We start from the raw sequence: 25,281 nt of genomic DNA on the forward strand, positions 1-25,281 counted from the left end.
AATACAGGATCCGAGGAATCCAAAGATTTAAGGCCAACCTAGTACTCTTGAGAACCGGACCAGGACTGGGATTGGCCGAAGAAGGCCATTCCGGGATCGGTCCCAAGAATCTGTACCGATGCTCACCTCTACACATAGATTGACCCGAGGACAAAAAGAAAAAGAAAAAAGACAATACGGAAAGAACAAAAAAAATTACATGGAAAACACGACAACCGGAAAAGAAAAATTATCGAGCGACGTTAAAGAATTTCGCACGCCTCCCTCCGCCCACAGTGGCTCCTCGCTCCCCACCGTCCACGGCCGTCCCGTCGCGGAAGAAGGGGGAGAATCCACCCGGAAGAAGAAGAAGAAGAAGAAGAAGATACAGAGAGGGTCCATCCGCCCCTCTTGCAATCGCGGCCGACCTCGGACGCTTGAGCAGTCCCTCTCCTTGAATCTTCAGGCGACTACCCAATTCGCAGATCACGGCAATTGCGGTCGCAGAAAGTCGCGTGCGCTTGCCTGCCGAGATTCGACTTCACGGCGCTTGGTTTCTTTTGGCAGGGAGGAACGGGGGGGCGCTGCTCTTTTGTTCGCAGATCTGGTGTTCTGATCCCGTCTCGTTTTTTTGACTCGTGGGGGGCGGGCCGGAGCTAAGGATGGGGATCCTGTTCTCGCGGATGTTCTCGTCTCTGTTCGGCAACAAGGAAGCTCGGATCCTCGTGCTCGGGCTCGACAATGCCGGGAAGACCACGATCCTCTGTAGGTTCCTCCTGGTTCTCGCGGTTACCCTTTTCCTGTTTCGTGGTTTCGAGTGGTGGGTCGGTGTCGGAATTTGTTGATCGTTTCTGATGTGGTGATTTGGGTTGTTGCTTCAGATCGGTTGCAGATGGGTGAAGTTGTTTCCACTATTCCAAGTGGGTATCCCTTGTCTTTGCCGTATCTTTCTTTGTGTGGGTTTGTCGTATGTGTGGGCGCTAAGAGATGTGTTTGTGATCTTGTATCTGATGCAGCGATCGGATTCAATGTGGAAACAGTCCAGTATAACAATATCAAGTTTCAAGTCTGGGATCTCGGTACGATACTTTCTTTTATCATTTTAGATAATTTTTCCTATCTTTACTTTTCCAGGATCATATGCTTGTCATTGCTGATAGAATCAAATGATAGAGCAAAGATATTATGTTGAATTGAATTAGCTGAGAGACATTGTTTAGTGGTTGGATCCATCTTGGTTACGCTGCAACTTTATCAATCTTTTGAACTTGTCTGGGAATTGCTAGAAGAACTGTATTTTCATTTTCTTACTCCTCTTTGTGCATTTTATGGTTTCTTTCTGATCATATACTCTGAACCCTCGATGCCATATCAGTGTCTTGTCTGTGGATAAATAGTAAAGCTATCTTTATGACACAGAATGTTGAATTTGATAGTGAACTTACCAATTCGGATTGGGTAGTGTTATGTTAGTTAAGATGAGAGAAACATACTGGATGTAAATATACTTCTCCATTCAATACCATGAAATGATGAGCTTATTTTTACTCAATCATTCCTTCTGTGAAAGGACTAAGTTTGAAATGTATCTTGGAGGCCTATGTTGTGTTTAGGAACTAGATTTGCTTATATTTATCTGATGCATAGTCTTTCTTTCATAGTGTTGCACATAAAAGCAATAGCAAGTAAGTGACATAAGGGATTGTGAGATTGCTGAAATAATCATGTTCCATCAACCATTTCATCTTTATGGTTACTGTCCACATCATAAACATGGCTAGGTCATTCAAATAAAAGGGAGGGTTTGGTCAATAATGTTTTCCTAGTGCACAGTATAATTTGTGGACTACAAATCTTTGTCCAATTGAAGGGAGAGGGAAAGTAGGCAAGAGAACTGCTCTGTATCAATCTATATTTTCTTTCTATGGACTGGTAGTTAGCATCTGTTAGTACAAATCTGTTCACTTTGCAAAAGAGAAACATGTGTTTGGAAGAGTATGAGAAGTGAGAGTACTCAGAAACAGATTAGGAAATGTTTTACATAGTTATCGAAAATTTTGGATTGCAGTGCATGTGCATTTCCATTCACACTTACTTAGATGTTTTATGCTGTTAATGGTATCGAAACCTCTTTGTAGATCCCAAGGAAAACCAACATGCACAAGCATGTGATTCCTTGACAAGAACATTGGGAAAGAAAGTAAACTGTGTATCGAGTTGCCACAACTGTTGCTATTCCTCATCTCTTTCTGGAGTCTAGGCTATCTATTGACATTAACTTCTTATGGTTACTGGATAACAGGTTTTGATATTTGAATCGGGTTTAGAAATATGATTATTAGAACAAGGAATGGAAGTTTAAGAGTCTTATACTGTCTACAGACCAAAAATAAAACCAAAAAGGAAAGACTTGAAGCATATTTCTATTTAATTTTGAATTGCATAGACAGAAGTTTTATTTTTCATTGACCTTGTATGAGCACACAAAAAGATAATATGTTCCTTGTTTATTTGTCAGGATATGACATGATAACATGCTGTCAACTCTACTGGATATTGTGAGAGGTTGTGTGTTTGTGTCTAGTGTCCCTCTCACCTTATCAGTTTTTTTTTTATCTCCTTAGATCTTTCGCCTATGGTCTTCAGTGCTCTTCAAATGAATGATGTGGCTAGTGCTTTTCTTAAATTCTAGACTTCTCTGGTTCAGTTTCTATGCTTCCTCTCCTTATGCTTCCCTAGCCAAAAAGAGAAAGGACCATGAGAACCATCAATACATCATTGGGGGTGATTACTTTGTTAATGATGATTTTGTGCTTTTAGTATATATCATGCTTTATATTGAGAAACATTTGCTGAAAGGTTTCTATGAGTGAGTTAAACTTTATGCTGATGGTACTGTTTTTGTGTATTGATGCAGGTGGGCAAACAAGTATCAGGTAATTGCTGCATTTGTAGGGTTACTATTTCTTAAGCTGATTGAAATTTTGGGAGATTATGAATTTTATTCTTGTTATTCTGCTGTTTTGTTTGGAAGTTTCCCTTACTTTTCAATGTAGAAGGTCTGTGCTGATCCCTAATCTTACAGAAGCATGATTTATTAATGTTAGATAATAGATAGTGCCTTGTCTGGATGGCACTTTCATGTGCATGATCCATTATTTGTAAGATGATCTGGCTGGCAACAACAAAGTGTGGTTGAGTAGGTTTTGGACTAGAACTCCTGGTTGTGGAACTATAAAATATAATACATGAAGATGTACATTTTAATTAAACAGGGGAAGTGAAAGCTCTGCTTTTTTAATGAGTACTATAGTTACTGGATAAAAGAAAGGAAAGATTATCCATTTGTCATTTGCCGATTTAAGGTTTCACTGCATTGAACAAATAAAATTACTATGGCTTTTACAGACATTGAACTTGTTTAACTGTTAGATATTACAATGTCTGTGTTTTCACTCCTCAGATTGAAATAGGCCAAAACCATGTCATTATATTCTTAATGTCTCTAGCTTTTGTGATTTCGTCAATACTTGTTTAAGAATTGTGTGGTATATCATGTTATCAATTCTCTTTATAAACACCCAAAATTATGACCTGTCCAGGCCATATTGGAGATGCTATTTCCCTAACACTCAAGCCATCATCTATGTGGTTGATTCAAGTGACACTGATAGGCTTGTGATAGCAAAAGAAGAATTTCATGCTATCTTGGAGGTATCCCCTCTTCATTTTTCAGGATAAATGCATGGAAAGTACGTGCCTTGTTGAGTTAACTTCCTTTTGAGTTTGTTGGAATTTCCCAATTAGGTACATCAATTGTTAAATATGTTAGTCATGAGTTAATTCAATGTATGAAAATGTTTACATGGATGGACATCAACAATATATATTGTCACATCATGTTTGATTAAGTTCCCAAACTAGAGTTTTTGAAAGTTCATCTATTCATACACAATTACCATTAACTATGAGAAAAATTAGAGGTAAGAAAAATCTGAAGTCGCTTACAGTATGATGCAAAAAAGAAAAAGACAGCATATAGGTTTGCATCCATCTGCATGAAGAGGGGGGGTAAATAGAGAGAGCTCTCATTCTAACAAAAGTTGAGTGATGTAACTGATTGTTCTTCTTTACAGGGATTTTTGGTGCATAATAAGACGTGTTCAAAGTTGAAGTGCAATGACCTTATTTTCTGCTGTCTCCTTAGGGTTAGGAATGGCTATGGACCTTTCCAAGAATTCTTTATAATTTTCGCTTTACCATTTTGGAGGAAATTACAGCCAATTGCATAAATTTTGTAATTTAAACCTTAGTAATCAGTCAAACATGACACAAGGACCTTTGTGGTCAATGTTATCCATGTCAGCATTTCTAGTCTATCGTCACTATGGTTTGTTAGTTCATTGAACAGTATTTGGAAAAACTTGAGTCTCAGGTTCTAGGATGGAAATCTCAAAAGTACATGCACTTGTCTCTTGTTTTTCTATGACAGTCAGGAATCACAAGGATCATTTATGGAGCCTTTTTGTATTTTCAGCCTACGATAATTCAAAACATGGCAAATCTAGCTTATAGTTAGTCCTCTTATATTTTAACAGCTTAGCAGTGGCCCGAGGTCTTAGAAGTTTTTATTACCAAGTGTGCAAAGTTTGCCACTGAAAAGTTGTAGACGTCAGAACAGTGAATCTCAATTATCCAAGGCCATTTTATTTTCATCCATATTGTTGAAATTGATGACTCCTCAAGTACCAATCTTTAGGATCTTACCAACTTCTTGCATCTCTTCTAACAGTTCTTGTGTTTTGGCAGGAAGAAGAGTTAAAAGGGGCTGTTGTCCTGATTTTTGCTAACAAGCAGGTACTTACTTTGGCTATCTTCTAGCGAATTGTGATTGTGAATAATATTTGTACTGATATCATGTGATTTCAGCACTCATCAACATCTAAAGCTTTTTCTTATTCATGAACTGGAGTTTACATAATGAATCGCTCTGTTTCACATTGCTTGAAATTTCTTTTTGTACGTCTTCCTCTTTCTTTTGCCCCTGGGATTCTTTTGATATTCACTTTGGTCTTCCCAGGACCTTCCTGGAGCGCTTGATGATGCTGCAATAACTGAAGCATTGGAATTGCATAAGATTAAAAGTCGCCAATGGGCTATCTTTAAAACTTCTGCTATTAAAGGGGAGGGCCTTTTTGAGGGCCTCGACTGGTAAGCCACTGTAGCCAAATTGATATTTTGGTTTGCAAGCTTGGTTTGCTGAGTAATCTAAGCTTGATGTTTTCATATATGTTTTAAATACATGGGAAAGCTGGATGCTTTCCTAGAAGATTTATCAATGTGTTATGATGTACTGCCAACCAGTCGACCACAGTCCAACCAATTCCTAGCAGACCTCACATCTCCCATGTCTTGAGTTGAGATTTCCCATGTAGGACTCAAGGAAAAACTTTTCCACAGTTACAAGCGATCCCATTATAGCTACTCAGCAATCAGCACATATCCTGGTCACGTGAATATGTATCTAATTTTAGGGTGAATTGTATCAGCCATGGCCAACTTGTCCTTCGTCAGTTTTCTCGTGCAGCGTCAAGAGGAAACTTTCTTTATGACGTTTTCTTCATCAGTATCACGTTTTCTCTCTGGAATAGAACATACTTTGATTTGTGACTGCTGTGTGTATGTTTGTGTGAGGGGTCTGGATTTTCCAAAAGCTATCCCATGGTCAGCCTTCAGATTTGATTGTGCCAAACCCAATCTCCCTAAGTCTACAAGCCTCATGAGACACTTCATATCCTGTGGGGTTGGTCTTTGATAAATGTTTGATGTTTTTTTTGTGGCTATCATCTACCTTCTTAAGTATTTTAGTATTGAATGCTGCTTTGTCTTGCTTTTACTTAAGGAGCAATAGCAGTTCTCTGAGGGCTAATGCTGATATTTGCTTTGCTCGTGTGCAGGTTGAGTAATACGCTGAAATCAGGAGGAGGCTAAGCTCAATTATGGGTTTTTGGGAGATGAAAATTCAGCCAGTGTCGAGCATGAGATAGAAAGGGTCTAGTCTTTACTTGGTTAAACTTGGTGATTGAGTTTGACATTCATCCACTCGTATGATAATATCTGATGTACTGATTTTTAGGAATTTTTGGGTGACTTACTTTCAAGAATTGTGAACTTTTTATCAAGCACATGAACAAATGGTTCTTACTTTTCACTTGTTACTTCTTTCCTTTATAATGTGTGTAATCTCATCAATTTTTTTGGTCCGTTGCCTCTTTGTAAGACATTTTCTTCTGAATGCTTTGTTCTTCAGACTTTCGCATTTTTAAGCCCAGGGTCAAATGCACTAATGGTCACTCAATTTTCAACCTTTCTTTCATCAGCCCGCACAACTTTTTCCTAGTTGAAAGTTTGAGGTGGTGGTCTATGTGGTTTATTTTACTATTGTTTTAGTCTTAATTGATGTGGCATATTAAGCGTGCAGTGATAATGTTGAAATATAAAGAATGCTGAATAGAGCCTAAACTATCTAAAGCTGTGTGACCTACGAAATTCATAAAGTCGAGTGCTTACAAGTAAGTTTAATTATATTTGCACACATCTCCTGGTAATTTTGCAGTGCGCAATATATTAAAGTAGGTCCTGTTAGCTGCTACATTAGATTGTGGACATAATTTTGGTTGGCCCGGTGGTCTGGTTTTGTCGAGATTGACTTGATCGAAAGTCTAAGCGAATTAGAGTAACACATCCGTTTGAATTGAGAAACTAGTCTGCACATCATGTTTAAAGCTGAGTAACCTGAGTAAGTTTCTTTCTACCCCACATTGGTCAAGTTTGCTGTTGGGAAAGGAAGAGATTCTGGGTTTGATTCCAACGGTTTCCCTTCTCCTTACCTACTAAGAAGATGACATCCTCCAAAGGTTGAGGTGTCGAACATAACTTGTGCAGAACAAATCTCCAGGAGTACAATTGGTAGAAAGAGGATGTGGAGTTTAAAAACAGACAAAAAATGTGAGGAAGACAAGAAGAGAGACCAAGAAGATCAGCTCAAGTTTTGTTCTTCAACGTTCAGTCATGATCATAAAAAAGCAGCATTTACCCGTAATTTCTTGATCTACAAGACCTAAAGAAAGACTCAGCAAATTAGGCGAGAGTGCCAGTAAAATCCCTATCCTGCATTCTCATGGTCTCCATGCACTTCTGCCAAATTCCCAGGAGACTTCACTTCCAGTTCTAAGTTGTGAAAGAAAAACTTAACGAGGTGGAGTTTGAAGGGCGGAAACGGTGCGAGAAGGGGTGACGGTGGGCTAACGACGATGGTTGCGGAATAGGGTGTGGAGTTTTACATAGGACGTCGCCGTGAAATGGATAGTTCGAAGAAAACCGTTGTTTTAGGAACTCCACAAGGATGGCGTGATTGAATGCGGCATCAAAATCAGGTATTCAAATGCTATCAGTTACGTGCAAACTATTTTGACTGGGGATACTTGTACAGCTCAAAGTTTTGAATTCAGTCGATTGATGGAGTTTGCAGGGTGTTTTCAGAGATCTGGTGCTTGTGCTCAATAGAAAAGAGGGTGTAGTGATAGGACTGCATTCATTGTGCTGGTGGCAAAAGTAAATGGCATTGAGATTGGGATTAGTCTTTGGCTTGGCGGTAGTGGAGTTTGTTGTGAAGGGAACGCGATTGCGACAATGGCTTTGTAGAAATGTTGCTAGTGGTGGTGGCGAAAGAGACTGGAGTTTTGAATGATGATCATGGTGAGGGCCACCTTGCTTGTCATAATAGAAAAAAAAAGAAATACAAATTTATAATTATTTTTAAAATTTTGTAAAAATTGACTATGTCTTGCAGGCCATGCCATATTAGACAACCTTCGTTCACATTAACAATTTCCTATCAAAATTGGTTGAAAGAACTATATTAGTAAATCGTTAAAATGTTTAAAATTAAATCGATCAAATTAAAATGTTTATAACTTAATTGACTTATGTATAATGGATTAAGAATTTTTTGTTAGGATTAATGTATTCGATAGGTGTATTATAACAAAAGATGGAACACAGAATGAAGAAAGAACGCGAGTCTCTATTGTCCTACTCTTAAGCATTCAAATGCCATTGCATTTCAAAGCTTGTTTTCCTAAAGTTGAGTTAAATTTCGACCAACCAATTGAAAAGGTGTTATCTACAGATTCTACACTAATTGCCCCCTAAAGAAAAAAAAAGTGGTGAGGCATTACAATAAGAAAAAAATTAGACGCTTTGAGATTTAGTAATCTATACTCTCTCAGTGGGAAAATCACCAAAAAAAAAAAAAAATCCCAAATCTATTATATTTTTGTAAATTTAGCCTTAAATATTTTAATTTTGTCTAATTAAGTTCTAAACCATTTTTACGTTTTGTCAATTGAGTCATTAAGTTAATTTTGGTTAGGAATCGCTGATATTAACGTAGACATGGCATGGCTAGCATTGAAGTAGACGATTTTTTTAAACTTTTTTTAAAATTCCTTTGGTTTGTTTTCTTCATTTCCTTAATTATTATTATTATTATTATTATTATTATTATTATTATTATTATTATGGTCAACAAGGATCATGACGTTTGCCTAACTAGGCTGGCCTCACCTAAATCTAGATAAGGTGGCCTTGTTTGTGGCCACAATGGCCTCACTCGTGGTTGTGATGGCCTTGCCAAGATCTAGGCAAAGCCAAACAAGGGTCGTGATCTCATTGGCTACAGTAAAAAGAAGTAAAGAAGGAAAACAGAAGAAAGAAAAGGAACAAGAAAAGAAAATAATAACTAAATTAAAAAAAAAAAAAATCTAAAAATCATCTACGTTAGTGTTGGCTGTGCCATATAGAATGATTGGCATTAATGTCAACAATTTCTAATTAAAATTGATTGGATGTATTTAATTAGTAAAACATGAAACGATTTAAAATTTAATTGACACATTTGAAAGGTTTAAAGCTAAAAATGGTAATAACGTAATAGGTTTAGGACTTTTTCACATTTAATGCAAGTGAAAAATCTCTTTGGACAACACGTGTCATAGATCAATAATTAGATCGCAAACTTGGGACACTCACGTTTGGATTTCACTTATTTGGTCTAAGTAAACCTTATTTGCTGTTATTCACAATCTCACATTCAAAGAATATAATTCAAGAGAGAGAGTATTTAGAGAGAAGCTCCAATAAAAGCCTAAATTGTTCAAATTCTTGGTTGGATATGAATGAGAGGGAGGACACCACATATTTATATTTCTCTTTATAACTATAGATTTACAATCAAATCTGATAATTGAGATTATTGGGAAGCTTTTAGAATACAAATATAACTTCTTACACTACCACCATGAATGTTCCCTATATCCCCTAAAAAGCCTTAAATGCAAGAAGGTTTTAGGTTCCACGATTCACTTGGCCAACTCATAATTATCCTGTCTCATTTCCTTGGTACCTGAGATCAATTTTGATCTTTTCTAAATGTATGTGTTTGTAATGTTTCCTTGATCACAACAACGGTGGGTGAGACAATTTACAGCTGATCATGTCTTGAATGCAATAAAAACAAAGACATGGAGAACGAAATGGATGAGCCCAATGACTTCCTCTTTGTGACACATGTGGCTTCTCACTCTACTTTTGGAAACATGCTTGGGTGTACTTGGCACATGCGTGTAGGTGTGTGCATGAGGATTGGCCCGACCCCGAATCGAATAATTTGATTTTGGATGGTTTTTGATTCCAAATGTTTTGGACTTGAGAATAATTGGTATTGTTCCCAATTCCATGTGTAGAACTGTACTGCTCCCAACCAATCGAACCGATACGTAAAGAAAAAGAAACTTATCAAAAACCAAACTAGATCGATTCAAGCCGGGAGCTAAACAATGACTGACCTGTCTAATTTAGATTTTTGACGCTTATCACACATTGGAATAGATCATTGCACATTGAAATCGATCACTCCTACAATAGAACCGTACTACCTCAACCAATTGATCCGATACATAAAGAAAAAGAAACTTATCAAAAACCAAATTGGATCGATTCAATCCGGGAGCTAAACAATGACTGACCTGTCTCATTTAGACTTTTGACACTTATCGCACATTGGAATCAATTACCGCACATTAGAATCGATCACTGACTCTGCCGATCTTATCTTCCTCGTGCTCCAGCTCAGTACGGACCACGCGACAGCTCCTTGGAAAGAGAACACCCTCGTCCCATAATCCATTCAAGTGGCCCGGAATCGCCCACGTTTCCTTATCTTCCTCGCTTCTATACATCCATCCAAGTTCTCATTCTGAAGCACCGAAAATATCAAAACCCCAGAAACTGTTCACGGTTCAGTGATTCAAGCAGGAGGCAGAGTCATTTGGCAACAGCTGACGATGGATTTCCAGGAACTGCGGCGGCCAGGAGCTTCGGCGGAGGGCGGCGGGCCGGCGGCGCCAGGCCCTGCGACAACTGCGGGTCCGCGGCGGCGGCCAAGGTGTTCTGCGCGGCCGACGCGGCCTTCCTCTGCCTGGCCTGCGACGCCGGCGTCCACGGCGCCAACGCGCTCGCCTCCCGCCACGAGCGCTCCTGGGTGTGCGAGGCGTGCGAGCGCGCGCCGGCCGCCTTCGCGTGCAGGGCCGACGCCGCCGCCCTGTGCGCCGCGTGCGACGCGGACGTGCACTCCGCCAACCCCCTCGCCGGCCGCCACGTGCGGATCCCCCTGGAGCCCTTCCGCGACGCGGCCGCGGCCGCCGAGGGGCCCTTCGGGACGGGCTCCGTCCCCGACTTCCCCGCCGCGCCCGCAGTCGGCGACCGCTGCTGCGGCGCGTGGGGAGGGCGGGAGGAGGAGGAGGACGAGGAGGAGGAGGCGAGGTCTTGGCTCTTGCCGAACGCGACGAAGATCGCGAAAGGTGCCGGAGCGGAAGCCGGAGATGCGTTCTGGAGTGAAGTCAACCCGTTCCTCAAATTCGAGTGCGGCGGCTCGACGGCGATCCGCAGAATCGACGGCGAGTGTCTCGTGCCGGTTCGGTACCCTCATCAGTCCGGCGAGTGCTTCGACGTCGACTTCAGCACTTCCGGCGACCTCTCGCCCTCGAGCCAAAGCGTAAGCCTCCTTAACGAAACGTTTGATCACGCAACGTTCGAATGATTCCATCGATCCAACTGGGTTTCGTCGCTCTTCCAGGTATCGACGTCGGTCGATTTCGGAGTAGTCCCCGACGAGAGCCCCGCGCCGCCGGAGACGCCGTGCTCCTCCGGCCGGGCGGCTCACCAGCTGAGCGGACCGGATCGGGAGGCGAGGGTGCTGAGGTACCGCGAGAAGAGGAGGAGCCGGCGGTTCGAGAAGACGATACGCTACGCCTCGAGAAAAGCCTACGCCGAGGTGAGGCCGAGGATCAAGGGCCGGTTCGCGAAGAGGGATCGGGTGCTCGAGACGGAGGACGAGAGCGCCGCCGCCGCCGCCGCCGCCGCCGCCGGCGTCTATGGGATCGCGGCAGATGCCGAGCACGGCGTCGTCCCCACGTTTTCGCATGTGCCGATGAATTAAGCTAACGATGCATGTGAGGTAGTTTGACCGATGACGCCGGAACATTCAATACTTCATGTGAGCTTGTCGTTATTCCTTTTTTTGTTTTTTTCTTTTTCTTTCTTATGAAAATGTTCTAATTAGTCTTCGAATTTTGTTTTTTTTGAATTTGTCATTTTGTTGTAATATATATGAATGGGGTGCTGACGTCGAATTTCGCATTAGGTCCACGTCTTCTCTAAGTGGATAGATAGTTATAATGTCAACTTTTTTTTTCCTGATGAGATCGTAGGCCCAAGGCGATACTTTAAAACCTTCACACAATTAATTAGACTGCCCCGTTTGGTTCAGCTTTGGGAATGGGCTTTGGGACTCTAAAGTCCCTTGGCCAAATGCAAATGCGTTTGGTTCGTACTTTTGCGCGACTTTGCCAAGATGCACTTGCATCTCCAAAGGAGTCTAAAGGCCCTTAGCCCAATGGAGCTCTTGAGGTGCATTGGCAAGGTGCATCATGGGAATGCGGTTACTGTTCATCTTCTCCAACCTCTCCAAGCTGCTGATCGGAGGCCGACGACCACCGGCGAAGGGATGGCGCGCGCCGGCGACCGCCGCCCGAGGGTCTCCCGACCCCCGGCGACCGTCGCCCGACCTCGGCGACGCCGGATCTCGCGACCGGGCGTCGGCCGCCGGATCGCGCGACCCCGCGGCCGCCCGAGGTCGGGCGACCCCGAGCGACGGTCGCCGGGTCGGGCGATCCCGTGCGACGGCCGCCCGAGGTCACGGGCCGCCGGGTCGCGCGCGCGGCCGCGCTGTCGCTGGGTCGCGCGACCCGGTGCGACGGCCGCCCGAGGTCGCGCGACCCGGCAATGGTCGCCCGGGTCGCGCGCCCGTCGCTGTCGCCCGGGTCGCGCGACCCGCGTGGCCGTCGCCCGAGGTCGCGCGACCTCGCGGCGGCGATCCGCCATCCGCCACCCGCCGCGACCCCGCGACCGTCACCTGGGGTCGCGCGACCCAGCGGCCGAGATCCGGCCATCCGGCCACGGATCCGATGGTCCTGGCGCCGGATCCGACGGCCCGCCGCCGGATCCGGCGGTCCTATGGCTCGGACTTCAAAAAGAAAATAGATTTTTTTTTGTTTTTTTAATTTAATAAAAGTCATTTGCAAATGCAAATTTTACCAAACGGCATTTTGGCCAAAGTTGCATTTCAAAGCAAATTTTACCAAACGATATTTGTATTTCGGAAAACCTCCTTCACCCAAAGGTATTTGCATTTTGGCAAATGCATTCCCCAAAAGCCGAACCAAACAGACCTTTCTGCAGCATACATCTGAATTTCTCATGAATTTCAAGATTCCAGGAGTGGTCAGAACATGCTTTGATTCTAAGCCATGAGGTTATGATCGTTTTCATCTATCCTGTGATGTAAATAACCAAGAAAGCTTGAAACGGTTCTTGTCTGAGTCTGTTAGATCCTTTCTAGAACAGAACACATTATGTCTGAGTTGACTTCATTGATTTCTATACTGGGGACAGCAGTGCTAACTTTGCTAGTTAAGCCGGTCTGCATTGAACATGAAGTCATCAATCTGTCCCAAGTCCAGTAATTAAGCTGAGTCGTTCAAAACGCGAAGAGATGCTTCCTCCTCAGCTTGGGGTTTCTTTTAAGAAAATGGGCACAAAAGACATTTGTAATTTGAATTGAGAAGCACATGCACTGTCTTTTAATTCACACGAGCGGAATCATATGGCCTTCTCAGTTACTGCAAGCAGCACTAGTCACTAAATTGGCTATTGGCATGGCGTACTGCTAGAGGAGGATGTCTGTAAGAACATGACTACTATATTTCTTGGTGCACTTTCATAATCTTGACAACTAAGCTAATGTATATGTAAACGAGCAAACAAGTAACAACCTGTCACTTTCCTGGCAGTCAAGCTAGAGACACCCTCTGTGTTTCAGTACCTTGTTCGATAAAAGATTTACATAACTGAAGTCACAAATGAACCAAAAAAAAGGAGTCACAGATGAAGGAGCTTGGTGTAAACGCAACTGCATTATGTTGAATATGCTTCAATCTTGTAAACAAAGAATTCTGATGACATCTAGAACATAATGAATTGCCAATGCGATCGCCTATTCACATGGAATCCTCCAAGGAAATATCGGTTGGAACCTCGTACCCAAATACCATGGAGTAGTCATCCATCTCATCAGAAAAGAATTTGGGTATCCTCCAGCTTTTTGCTACGTCGGAGTCAAGGCCATTATTCAGGAGCTCTAACACCTAGTTCATGAGATTATTCATTCAGACAGTGCAAACTTTATATAGTGACATGCTTTTGCCTAAGCTAAAAGGTTTCATGTACCTCGCTCATCGTCGGTCGCAATATCGAGGATTGTCTCACGCAATAGGAAGCAATTAACACCACTCTGCTCAATTGATCAGAGTCGTACTTTCCCTCCATTTTCGGATCAGCCAGTTCCGCAATGTTTCCAGATTCCATGAGAGGCATTGCCTACAATGTTAATTAGCAAAACAGATACAGGCGAGAGTGAAAAGGGGATTGAGGAATAGATTATTTTTCTTATTGTTGTGGTTCGAATCACTGCAGTGGCCTCTTTGACTGATAGAAATGCAAAAATGAAGATAATGTACCCAGAGGAGAATGTTCTGCTTTGATGAATCGACAGGCCTACGGCCAGTCACTATTTCCAACAGCAGCACACCAAATGCAAACACATCTGTCTTTTCGTCCACAATCCCATGCATGAAATACTCCGGTGCAAGATAACCAAAAGTGCCCTCGATTGGAAGCACAGCGTGATGAGTCCACTTGTTTGGTAGCCACTTTGCTAGACCAAAGTCAGTAATCTACAGAGTAAACACTGACGTTCATTCAGAATGGTTGAAAAATTGCTATGCAGCTTGAAACTGCAAAAGTATGATCATTGTCTACCTGTGGTTCGTAGTCAGGCCCGAGAAGGATATTTGACGCTTTTATGTCTCGATGTATGATGCGATGCTTGCAGCATTTGTGAAGATAGTGCAAACCTCTCGTGATGCCCACGGCAATTCTGTAACGTATGGGCCACTCAAGTGACTTGGTTGCTTTACCTGAAAGAGAGAGAACTTTAATACCACTGAAACATGGAAATTTTCAACTGAAAGAACTATACCACTTCATAAACGATGCTTTTGGACAAATAATTCCCAGATTCTTGCTTACCCTGATCTTTTACTTTCGTTTTATCCTTCTTTCTTATCTTTCTCAGCTTCTTAACTATGATGAGGATTAGGCTTGACCTTCCTCTTGCTCTCTACAGAATGATTAAAGTTCCTGACTTTTTTTCAGCAGTTTATGGGTATGACAGTTACTTTGGCCAAGGGAAGTAATACTCACCATGTAACGCAGAAGCTAAATTTCCATTCTCAGAGAAGTGGAAAACCAGGTAGAGCCCATTTTCAATACAGTAACCAACTAAGCTGGCGGTATTGGGATGACTGACATGTCCTATTGTGCCCAATTCCATCAGAAACTCTCCTTCCTTGTTCTTATCATTGGCCAACCTCTTCACCGCTATTACTTGTCCATTAGAAAGATCGCCTCGGTATACCTCTGAAAACCCACCTTGTCCCACTATTCTATCTGCAGGATGAATTGAAAATGGAAATACAAATTAATACACAAATTTCCAATCTCGTACAGTGTTTTTTTTTTTTTTTCAATGTCATATATCTTCATTGGTTAGCTAACACGCATACATGGAGAAAAACCAAAGATATTGAGTATTTGGTCACTTCTAGTTGGAAGTTTACCTGGATGGAAATTATTTGTAGCATTCAGGATTTCCTCGTGGCTGAAGCACCGCAGTGGAGGCTGACGACTCTCTGTTTTAGTATTTCTTTTTCTAAATGACGAAATAAATAAAGAGTATAGGAATTTGCAGAGAGATGCACATTTCCTTCTGTTTGATCGTGCCTTAATATTTTGAGGCTGAGGAGGGGTTGCTGCCACAATAGAGTCTCGGAAGCTGGAGGTATATTCATCTGTGGTTGTCCAAGAATCCTTTTCAAGAACATCAAGAACTGTTGTCGGTGAAAAGGTTTTACTCTTTGTTTCTAGATCGGTAAACATAATGTGGGATCGTTCTCTGCCATTACAGATTGTCTGATTTGGCCATGTTGAACTTAGTTGATGAGTTTGAACTGTCAGAAGCAAACACAGATACTTTCAGCCGACAATGATTTCCATCGGAACATTAAAAGTAAAAAAAAAAATTTCTAGCACCAACCTTTTGATTGCTCGGAAGGTATATAAGTCTGTTGTTTCGTGGTACATTTCCCCACCGAGACGACCGCACAGTCTTGAGGTGCATTCTTAAAACAATACCTTAGAATCCCATGTGAGTATCTGATTTGAATCAAAGGAAAAGGAAAAAGAATCAGATATTGCAGGTCATAAAGCAGATTTTCGCAAGAAAACCGTTACCTAGCAGATTCTCCTCTTGATCCCCGAAGAAGGAGATATTCTGCTGAAATAGATTTTGCTTCTTTAACCAGACCTCTCCCAACACTTGTGCTGAATCCTACTCTGGCTTCCAAGTTTATCTGAAAGTAAAACGACAATCACCTCTGAGAAACAGAGACTCAAAATCGATTAAGTGGATACAGTTCCATAAAGAATTTCAAGATAGTGCACCTGGTGTGACTGGCAGGTCTTAGCGAATTCGCCTAGCACAGATATAACGTATGCTTTGGCTTTGCGGATTTTGGACAAACGCTTCCGGGTGATTTGTCCCTTCTTCATGTATCCACCTACAGTTGTTTACAAGGAAGTGCAGTATATATGATTAGATCAAAGATTACCGGTTGAGGACCTGCATATGTCAATAGGGAAATGAAAGCACCAACGTCCCTGTTGGCAATTGCAGTGCACATATTTTGTCAACTACTCACATATTCTACTCAAAAGAACAACTGTGTAAACTGACCCAGAACATGGAGGGCAACGATGTTGTCGCAAGGACGAGCTAAAGCAGTGACTGCCCATGAGAGAAGATCTCTGCTTTCAGATGGGTCTGAAGAGATGCCTACTAGTATGTTAGCAGGACACACAGGCCTCATTTTTTTGCTGACAGAGGAATCTGCTGAGGGACTTCACTTGCTTATGTCGCTATCTTGGCCATAGGAACACTCCAATCCAAGCTTATAAATGAACGGGGAATCACTACATAATGATTGAGGTCAGTCAGATCCCTCATTTCATCATTCTTGTTTAAGAAGCATGAAAATCCTCTTTTGCTGTGTCAGACAGTTGAAAAAAGTGATTACTCTCTCTCTCTCTCTATGGGATCCACAGTACAGTGAAAAAGAAGAAAGATGAGAGATGCAGACTAGTAGAATGTGGTTGGTTTATGCCCAATAAATCCAGTTTCTGCAGTACTTACTCTTTCTTCTGTGCCTGCGCCTGCGTTCTTTCTCTCTAATTGGTTATGGTGAACTTTTTGGGATATACAATTAATTGCAACGGTTGGGTGCTTTGGAGGATAAGCAAAGGTGGGTTGGCTGGATACATTTGATTTTTCTTGCTATGGAAGCCAAGAGGGGAGGCCTCGAGCCCTCCAAAAGGGGTCAGATAAAGGCACTGTTATTGGGGTTTGGTGGGAGAGGGGGGGTCTGAGAAGAGCCCGCCTATAAAGGCCTCTTCTTTCCATGATGATTGGGAAACTTGGAGATGTTATCTATTCACTGATTTCTTGCCATTTCAGTTTTGTGCATGAGATCGCCACATCATCCTTACCATAATTGTATACAACCAGCATAATAACAACAAATTGTTATTTGCTTAATGTATAATGCGGTCCATAAACTTTAAATTTTATTAATATGATCATGAACTTTTAGTATATGTTCAATTTAGTCCATGAATTATATGAAAATATTCAATATTATTATTCTATTAATTTATGTTCAATGATAACATTTTCATATAATTCATGGATTAAATTGAGTATGAACCAAAAATTCAAAAACCACATAGAATTAGGATCAAATTGAATAAATTAAAAGTTTAGGGAACACATTATACATTTAATCAAAGTTCAAGGACCTTTTGTGTCATTTTTCCTATTCTATAGAGTATACAATGCTTGAGAGAGAGGAAGAGAGGAGAGAGAGAGAGAGAGAGTATGGCTTCATGGTTTTCCCAATCGCACGTGCTAACGGTACGTGTCCTCATGAAATGTTGGTGAGAGAGTATGGCTTCAAGGCTTTCCCAATCACACGTGCTAATGATACATGTCCTCATTCTCCTTTCCCGCTGGAATTATGTTTCAATAGCTCAAAAAAATTATGGGGATGGACAAGCAGGGTGCTTCAATGTCGAGTTTGGAGGGAAGCATAATATGACTCTAAATTGAGAGACATCGGAGTTGATATTTACATTTCACATTCTCTTTAATCAAATCTTGCAGCTCGCTCACTTTGGCATTTGTTAAATTCAAAGCACTTGAAATGTTCACAAATGCAAATGCCAACCCCTACATTTTCTACTTTAGTTTGGTATTTTGAATTTGGCAAAAGAGTAGAATTTTTACTTTTAGCTAAGCTTAAACAAACAGCCCCCTTAGACTTGGTTTGGCCACATGAAGCTGGTTCTACTTGCATTGCAAGTATGACTGATGATTCCATTTGATAATTTTCCTTCTCATCCTAGCAATTCTTTGCAATGTGATGCACCATATTGCCATTCTTATATCTGTCTCATCACCAGTCAAATATTATGAATTCTATGCATTGACATCTGCCTGAGCTGCATCTGTATGGCTTTATGAGTCATTTGCTGGCAGATTCGAAGAATAAGTACAGAGCGAAATAAGAACTTTGCTTGCATACCATTAAAGTAGCTCTTCAATATCGTGAACATGGATAGAAAAAAAGGGTCAAGAAAGAGGCAATGTTACACAAGTGTAACCTATTCCCAAAAATTTCATCCATGCTGAAAAGGAAGAAAAGAACTACTAACAAGCAAAAGCAAGATCGATCAGACAATAGCAACATCTTTGTTGCTACCAAAATCGGACACACGGCTGACCTTTTTTCGTTTGGGTGGCAGTGGAAATCTCCAGCAAATGACAACATTCCTAGCACATTGCCCTTGGGTTTGATTTCCATTAAAGCACTAAGCAGTGAAATTTAGAAACTCCTGCCTTTGCACTTATCATATTACCTTATACAATAACAAAACGATGCACAGAATCAAGACAACTCGACAATCTCAGGCTTCTTTTGCGGTTGCTTTTTTGACCGTTTCCTTCCTATTGATCCGTGTGAATCTTCTTTGCCATTTTCAGATCTTGCATGCTTTACAGGAAGGCCTGCTTGGCTAGTACCGCAATCATCATCACCATCCTCACTGCCATCATTGCTGTCATCATCATCATCATCGGTAGTGTCTTCTGAATCCATTTCACCAATGCTGGCAGCTAAAGGATTCAGAGGATGATGACTTGCAACTGCAGATTCTGCAGCAGCTACTGCCTCGGGGTATGAAGATCAGCAATCCCCAGCATCAAGTCCTGTTTTTGTAAGGTCCAAAGCATCAGGTGACCATTCCATAAACCAAAATCATACCAGGGAAGTTCATAAGCAGCAGAAAGATACCATTTCTATTATTTCTGACTCATTCCCGTCAAGAACTTCAATGTCATGTCTTTTGGGATTGTCCTATACAAACCAAGAATTGTGCATGGTAGGTCACAATGAGACAGAGCAATTGTACTGAAAAAGGCAAAGTCACAAAGGACTGTGATGATTTCACAAACCTTGACTTCAACCTGCAGTTTTTTGTTAGCCTCAGACAGGACTCCAAGAAAATCTTTCACTTTTCCAAGAACTGAGCAAAGCCAAAAGATGAAAATTATTAATTTTTCCCCTTTTCGGGAATAGAAATTCCAATTAAAAGCTTAAGTTGCTAGGTGGAGCAAGGCTACATGTAGACATGGCACATAACCCATAGACAAGCAAACAAGCTACTGAGACCAAGCTAACACATTACACAACCATATCAAATCAATCAGAATATTTTGAAAGTCCTCTGTCAGCAAAAATATCCACTGAAGCCCATAATATTATTCTAAAAGAAATTAATTTGACTAAACAACAACTTGCATAAATTATTAAGAAATGCATAAAACATGTATTATCCTGATCAAAAAATTAGACAGGCAAATTCAATACCTTGGCTAGAAGGAACTGAACTTGTTAATGGCCTTCCATTGTGGAGTGGCTGTTTTCTTTTAGAGTCTGAATCCTTTTCTTTACATATGAACAAGGTGGACTCTGCATATTAAAACACGTAATCAAGAAATTAAAAAGAATGGCAACATTAGACACGCGTATTTGACCCATGCGTAAAGAAGCCAGCGTTACTGCCCAAAGATCAAGGTAAGAGCCATACCTAGCGATGGGGAAGAGAAACTCTTATTCTCTAATTTCAGAAGCTCCTGACTAGTAGTCTCCATCTCTGCTGGCTATGCACAAGTACTACAGCAAAGAGTGAAGTTGAGGGATTGAAGTTGTCGCTGAATGTAGAACAGGATCAGATCATAATCATTTGGACAAAGAAGGTACTTAATATCCTCCTAACTTATAAGGCCTCGGTAATTAAACAACTCGCAGCAAGAATTAACAAAAGTTTGTCCTAGTTGCCTATGATGTCAATCACGTCTCACAAATAATACCGCAAGGACATAAAAGCAATCGCGCAAATACAACTCATCCTAATACAGAACAATTCTAACTTCAAAGTTGTCCCGCCGCTCTCGTTTCAAGCACTTCGTCTTCAATCCTCTTCGAACCAAGGCTTAGTATTTCACATGAACATCCAAACCCCATTACTTTTTGGCAAAGAAAAAGAGGAGCCTTGGACGGCTAACGACCAGTTAACCGCAAAATCACCTCTTCAGCACCTAAACTAGCTAAACAAAGACAGCCAGGAAAGAAGAAAGAAAAGGTTCCCACAGTGCTGTTTCCCACATTGCTGTTTTGCAATGAACACAACAACATGAGTCCGAATTGACATCAGCAAGGATTACCCATAACTAGCTCACTAGAAGTCAAAAGCATGCACCAAAAGGAAGTACCCAAGCTAGTTCAAAACTTAAACTTCTCGATTCCTTGAAGGCATGAGCCACCCATTTCAACTGGGGTGTCAAAAAAGAACTGATCTTGACGAGGCGATTTCTCGGCACTCAAAAGGGGTGAAAGGAAAGAGACAGGAAAACTAGAGAGAGAGAGAGAGAGAGAGAGACCTGTCGGTGCCTTAGCAGCCAGCGCTCGGTGGTGGCGGGCGGGTTCTTCTGGTGTCTCAGAGAGGTGGACGATGAAGATGATGATATTCGAGTTGGGCCGGGTTGCGGTTCGGGTCGGCCCATTATTCTTCTTCTCTTGTCATTGTTGCAATGCGTGGGCCCAATATTAGGGACTCATCATGAATTACTAAGACTGGATTTACTGCTCTTCCCATCTTATATAGGTTTTCACATCAATGACTCCATATATAAAAAGCAATGCAATTGCGTAGTATGCCATTTCATTTAGTATAGTAATTTTGTCGATTAGTTTTAAGACAACTATACATTTTACGGACCAACCTTAATTTTACTAACCAGGTAGCAGCTTGTCATATCATTAGACAAGCTGAAACATTCTTGACACATTGGCATTAGAGAGCAAATTGTGGGTTCATTTAGTATAGTGATTTTATAGATCAGTCTTAAAACAACTATAAATTTTACGGACCAACCTTAATTTTACTAACCAGGTAGCAGCTTGTCATACCATTAGACAAGCTGAAACATTCTTGATACACTAGCATTAGACGACAATTACATTGATACTGTTGGGGAAAATCAGGGCAACAACTTATCAAACACTAAACCCAATCTGAGATCAGTATCTTCCCAAAAACTAAACCAACCGAAATCGACTTAACTCTAGAAACAACCAGCACAATACAACCTTGCAATAAGTACATATAACGCTGAAATCATAAAGAAACAAAAGTAGCAACAATACCAAAATTTTACATGGAAATCTAGGGCGCGCATGATAAATTTTCTACTTCTCTATTTCTCTGTTTCTCTGTTCCACGGAATAGATTTGGAACAGAAATCCGTTTGGTAACACAATTTTGATTTTTCTATTTCTAATACAAATTTATATTACAAAAATAGATTTGAAGAAGAAATCAGAAACTAAAATTTTTAACTTCTCAATTTCTAGTCAAAAATCAATTTTTGTTCAAGAAATTTTGTCAAGTGCAACCCTAACGTGTGGGAAAAACTGTAAATTGCCAAAAAACTTTCAATACTCATCAAGAATAGTAAGATACATAAAGTGTTTCTCTAGTTACACATTAGAAGCTCAACATTAACAATACATTAGTATTTCATCACCACTAAGGTGGATTACCATAAATAAAGCAAGAAAACCCCAATTGCAATTGGAGAATTAAAAATGGTTCTCAGTGAATGAAACCTATTGACTCAGAACCATTGGTCTCACAAACAACATATTCAAATTTGAGCTAATTTTGACAATGTTTAGCTTTCGAACCGAGACTAGAAGCCTCTGCCTTTTTCCTCTTCTCCCCTGCATGCTCTCTCTCGGTGGAACACTGTCTCTCCTCTCTTGAGCTCTCTCTCTATCTTGCCCGAAGCAACCCCACCTTTTATTCTTTTTACTTTTCGACTTCCTTTTTTTCTTTGTTTTATATGTCAGCCGGCCCCACAAATGAGGTGGACCCAGCCAACATATAGTTCTTAATCTTCTCAAAATTCTCGAAGAGATCACTTTACCTCGTATAGAACTCTCAAAACCTCTCTCAGTGTGTTTGAAATGGCTAACTTCATATGGCTAAATATAATTTATATATGGAACAAGAAAACATTCTTGTTGCAGAAGTCCATTATCATTGTGGTCCTAGATGTGGCTTTGATCACTCATTCGAACTTATTCATGACTCAAGAAAAGTCGACCACCTGAGTTTAAGAGCTCCAAACATAGTTTCAATTTTGCCTTGCATATTTAACTTTTGAGTTCTACTGAATCCATATACTAAACCGGATGGGGGTCCTCTGGTCCTAAGTCTCCTACATTGCATTGTCCTTTTTATGTATGTGAAACTAGGTTAGGCCTCAATACCACAAACTAAGACGCGGTTACCACGTATAACAAAAAAGGTAAATGCGAAGGAAATTATGACTGAATAATATGCAAGTGATTGAATGGAAAAAAATGTATATAAGGAACGTCACTTAAATCATTGCGGATTCAGGAGAAATTTCTCAATAATTCAAGTAATAAATGATTCAATCATCGTGTTCTAAAATACGGAAATCATTGACTAATTTTCGATAAAAAGCGTATAAAATCGATAAATTTTACCTTAAATGGAAAAATGAAGAGATATATGTAAGCCTATCATGGATTCTATTGTATTCAACCAGAGTAGAGGAAGGAGAGAGGGTGGATAAAGCAGGAATAATATTTAGCTCTTTTTCATTGTAGATCATAAGATTTGGACAACTTCTTGCAAAGGTCAGTCAATTTCTCTCCTTTTCGCGTTTGATTTTATGAGTCCTGGATTGTGAATTTTTGTTTACAGGGAAATTTGTGATTCTGTTGAACGATTCCAGAGTTCTACAAGTAAGTGCTCAGAAATTTTCACGCGGTTTTCACCCGATCGTTTTCAGTACAATCGAGGACGATATGTACATGTGCTGGCGCTTGTGTTTTCCTTTCGCCTTCTCTTCTGGGGCAATCTAGGGAGGGGGAACTTTTTATTTCGTTAGGTTATTACCATTAGATTCAACGGACTTTTACCTGATGCTACAGGTCGTCCTTAAAAAAACTTTATCTTGTGAGGCAATTTTGATATCCGGTTCAAATCCTCACATTTTCCACCCTTCCAACTTGGAAGGGATTGGGGTGGAGATGATTTCATTTTCAGGAGATTGGGGTGGGGATGATTTCATTTTGATCTCACGCCCTGCAAAGAGGCAGGGCAAAAGTCTGAGAGTGAGTATTAGAGTAGAACCGACCAAAAAAAAATTTGATATCCGTCGGTGGCTGATGTGAATGACGATTTGTGATGTGGTTGTCATGTCACTGCACATTATTACATTGGATTTATTCCGGCCTGCGAGAAAAATTGACAAACAACGATTGTGGATCTAGGTTTAAATTTAAGGGAAAATTGTAACGACTATAAGGCTCTTTCTCTCAATCTCACCCCGCTTGTGCCCACTATCATTTTAAGCGATCTTTTCTTTTGCCATCATCGTGATTTGGAATGTTAGCATCAGCAATTTGGTACCAATGGTCGGCGGCGAGGTTATCGCCCGAGTGCTATGTATGGTTTGACCTCTTATCTCTTTCAATGGTGGTAATCTATGTGGCTGTTTGTTTGGATGTGTGGAGCGTGGAATTATTATTTGTTCATGTAAGAATGAGGTAGCTTATCTTATTTCTTCAATCTTGAATTTACGCGGTATATGTTCTTTTCATTTTCTTGAAACAATAGATTGTTCATTTATATTAAAAATGGAAAAAGAAAAAGAACTCTTTTGTGTTTGTGCAAGTTAGGATCATGTTTACTTCTCCATGCATCATTGCACCTTTTCAAGAAACAAAAATTGTCGGAAGTAATCAATGAAGAGGTAACAGTAGTGTAGAAGGATACATAGGAAGAGGGAATCGCAAGAAGAAGTCGGAGATAAAACGAGAATCATTAAAGGTGAGATGATCTATCTTATAGATCACATCCGTTTCACGTAGGGCAAGAGAAGATTTCATGGAGTGTTGAGACCCGAGTACAATTTTGTCATGGCAAAATGGACACGCACTTCATTTCATCTTCAGGGAGTGAGTTTATGATGTCTGAGAATATTGTCCCACTGGCAATGCAAGATTTGAAACACTATGTGGGCTTGTATTTTTCAGGATGAGAAAGAGAAAGCGGAACGATATCGCATGGCAGTATTGCAGTCTGGTTGATGGCAACGTCGGGCGTGTCCGTTGCAATTTCTGTGGACACGTGATGTGGGGAGGCGTGACTCGGCTTAAGCATCATCTGGCAAGTATCAAAGGCAACGTGATCCCCTGCAGGAGCTGCCCTACCGAAGTAATGGCGCAGATTAAGGAATATCTTGGCCAGGGCTCGCAAAAGAACGAAGAAAACATTGACGGCGGTGGGGAGCAAGTGAATGACTTGAGAGGTGGAGGAAATGAAGAGCAATTTCAGCAGGACAACGAATATTGGCAAAATTTCATCGGTCAGGCTCAAGTATATCTCGCTCCTTGCTTGCAAGAGAACGAAGAAAACATAAATGTTGGTAGCGAGCAAATGATTGACATGAGAGGTGGAGGCAATGAAGAGCAACCACAGCCGGTGCAAGAATGTTGGCAAGAGTTATCCGATGACATTTATAAATTTGTTAGCGAGGGTTTCAAAGAGAACGAAGAAAACATAGATGGTGGTAGCGAGCAAGTGAATGACATGAGATGGGGAAGAAATGAAGAGCAATTCCAGCAGAAGCGAGAATGTTGGGAAAAGAGTGACGATGACAATATGTTCGAATATTTTTTCCTAGTATTGTCTTGCCATGGTCAGGAAGCTAGAAATCTAGACATGGAATTGAAAGCGAAGAATGATGAGTATGAGCGTGTGCTTGAGACTGTGAAACGTGTCCGTGAG

The 25,281-nt window shown here is 41.0% G+C and overlaps 4 protein-coding genes across 7 annotated transcripts; 2 read left to right on the forward strand and 2 right to left on the reverse strand.

The window, feature by feature from the left end:
- The first annotated feature begins 223 nt into the window (after window positions 1-223).
- Window positions 224-6,298, forward strand: LOC104437445 (ADP-ribosylation factor 1). Its single transcript, XM_010050385.3, has 8 exons — window positions 224-744; window positions 861-899; window positions 996-1,058; window positions 2,897-2,915; window positions 3,582-3,693; window positions 4,789-4,836; window positions 5,060-5,190; window positions 5,937-6,298. Exons 1-8 carry the CDS (start codon window positions 642-644, stop codon window positions 5,968-5,970), a joined length of 549 nt encoding a protein of 182 aa, XP_010048687.1. The 5' UTR covers window positions 224-641; the 3' UTR covers window positions 5,971-6,298.
- Window positions 6,299-10,153: 3,855 nt separating this feature from the next.
- LOC104437446 (zinc finger protein CONSTANS-LIKE 5-like) lies at window positions 10,154-11,784 on the forward strand (the record flags this gene model as incomplete). Its single annotated transcript, XM_039309611.1, has 2 exons — window positions 10,154-11,095; window positions 11,177-11,784. Coding segments are annotated over 2 exons (1,305 nt in total), but the record flags the coding sequence as incomplete, so codon positions are not given.
- A 1,558-nt stretch (window positions 11,785-13,342) lies between these two features.
- Window positions 13,343-16,726, reverse strand: LOC104437447 (probable receptor-like serine/threonine-protein kinase At5g57670). The gene is made up of 10 exons (XM_010050386.3): window positions 16,514-16,726; window positions 16,222-16,337; window positions 16,012-16,130; window positions 15,815-15,933; window positions 15,339-15,728; window positions 14,923-15,168; window positions 14,479-14,636; window positions 14,178-14,393; window positions 13,888-14,037; window positions 13,343-13,805 (listed from the first exon to the last, which is right to left on the reverse strand). Exons 1-10 carry the CDS (start codon window positions 16,644-16,646, stop codon window positions 13,659-13,661), a joined length of 1,794 nt encoding a protein of 597 aa, XP_010048688.2. The 5' UTR covers window positions 16,647-16,726; the 3' UTR covers window positions 13,343-13,658.
- A 1,670-nt stretch (window positions 16,727-18,396) lies between these two features.
- Window positions 18,397-20,893, reverse strand: LOC104437448. 4 transcript variants are annotated; one of them, XM_010050387.3, is made up of 6 exons: window positions 20,834-20,893; window positions 19,981-20,066; window positions 19,761-19,862; window positions 19,346-19,416; window positions 19,185-19,247; window positions 18,397-19,099 (listed from the first exon to the last, which is right to left on the reverse strand). In XM_010050387.3, the coding sequence occupies exons 2-6, from the start codon at window positions 20,042-20,044 to the stop codon at window positions 19,055-19,057; spliced, it is 345 nt and encodes a 114-aa protein (XP_010048689.2). In that variant the 5' UTR covers window positions 20,045-20,066; window positions 20,834-20,893; the 3' UTR covers window positions 18,397-19,054. The 4 variants fall into 4 exon arrangements, with proteins under 4 accessions (XP_010048689.2, XP_010048690.2, XP_039164244.1 ...); XM_010050388.3 differs by having other exon boundaries at window positions 19,981-20,104; window positions 20,834-20,879; XM_039308310.1 differs by lacking the exon at window positions 20,834-20,893 and adding an exon at window positions 20,666-20,822.
- Between the last annotated feature and the right edge of the window lie 4,388 nt (window positions 20,894-25,281).

The sequence above is a fragment of the Eucalyptus grandis genome, chromosome 3 (genome assembly GCF_016545825.1).
Source record: "Eucalyptus grandis isolate ANBG69807.140 chromosome 3, ASM1654582v1, whole genome shotgun sequence".
In the NCBI taxonomy this organism is placed as follows: domain Eukaryota; kingdom Viridiplantae; phylum Streptophyta; class Magnoliopsida; order Myrtales; family Myrtaceae; genus Eucalyptus; species Eucalyptus grandis.

Excerpts from the sequence above, each read along its gene's own strand:
- LOC104437445 (XM_010050385.3), top strand. The coding sequence starts at position 642 with ATGGGGATCCTGTTCTCGCGGATGTTCTCGTCTCTGTTCGGCAACAAG. Across the intron at positions 3,694-4,788 it reads AATTTCATGCTATCTTGGAG|GAAGAAGAGTTAAAAGGGGC; the intron begins GTATCCCCTCTT and ends GTGTTTTGGCAG. Across the intron at positions 5,191-5,936 it reads CTTTTTGAGGGCCTCGACTG|GTTGAGTAATACGCTGAAAT; the intron begins GTAAGCCACTGT and ends GCTCGTGTGCAG.
- LOC104437447 (XM_010050386.3), bottom strand. The coding sequence starts at position 16,646 with ATGAGGCCTGTGTGTCCTGCTAACATACTAGTAGGCATCTCTTCAGAC. Across the intron at positions 14,038-14,177 it reads AGCAGAACATTCTCCTCTGG|GCAATGCCTCTCATGGAATC; the intron begins GTACATTATCTT and ends TTAACATTGTAG. Across the intron at positions 13,806-13,887 it reads TGCGACCGACGATGAGCGAG|GTGTTAGAGCTCCTGAATAA; the intron begins GTACATGAAACC and ends CTCATGAACTAG.
- LOC104437448 (XM_010050387.3), bottom strand. The coding sequence starts at position 20,044 with ATGGAGACTACTAGTCAGGAGCTTCTGAAATTAGAGAATAAGAGTTTC. Across the intron at positions 19,863-19,980 it reads TTTCTCTTCCCCATCGCTAG|AGTCCACCTTGTTCATATGT; the intron begins GTATGGCTCTTA and ends TTTAATATGCAG. Across the intron at positions 19,100-19,184 it reads AGTCAGAAATAATAGAAATG|GACTTGATGCTGGGGATTGC; the intron begins GTATCTTTCTGC and ends TTACAAAAACAG.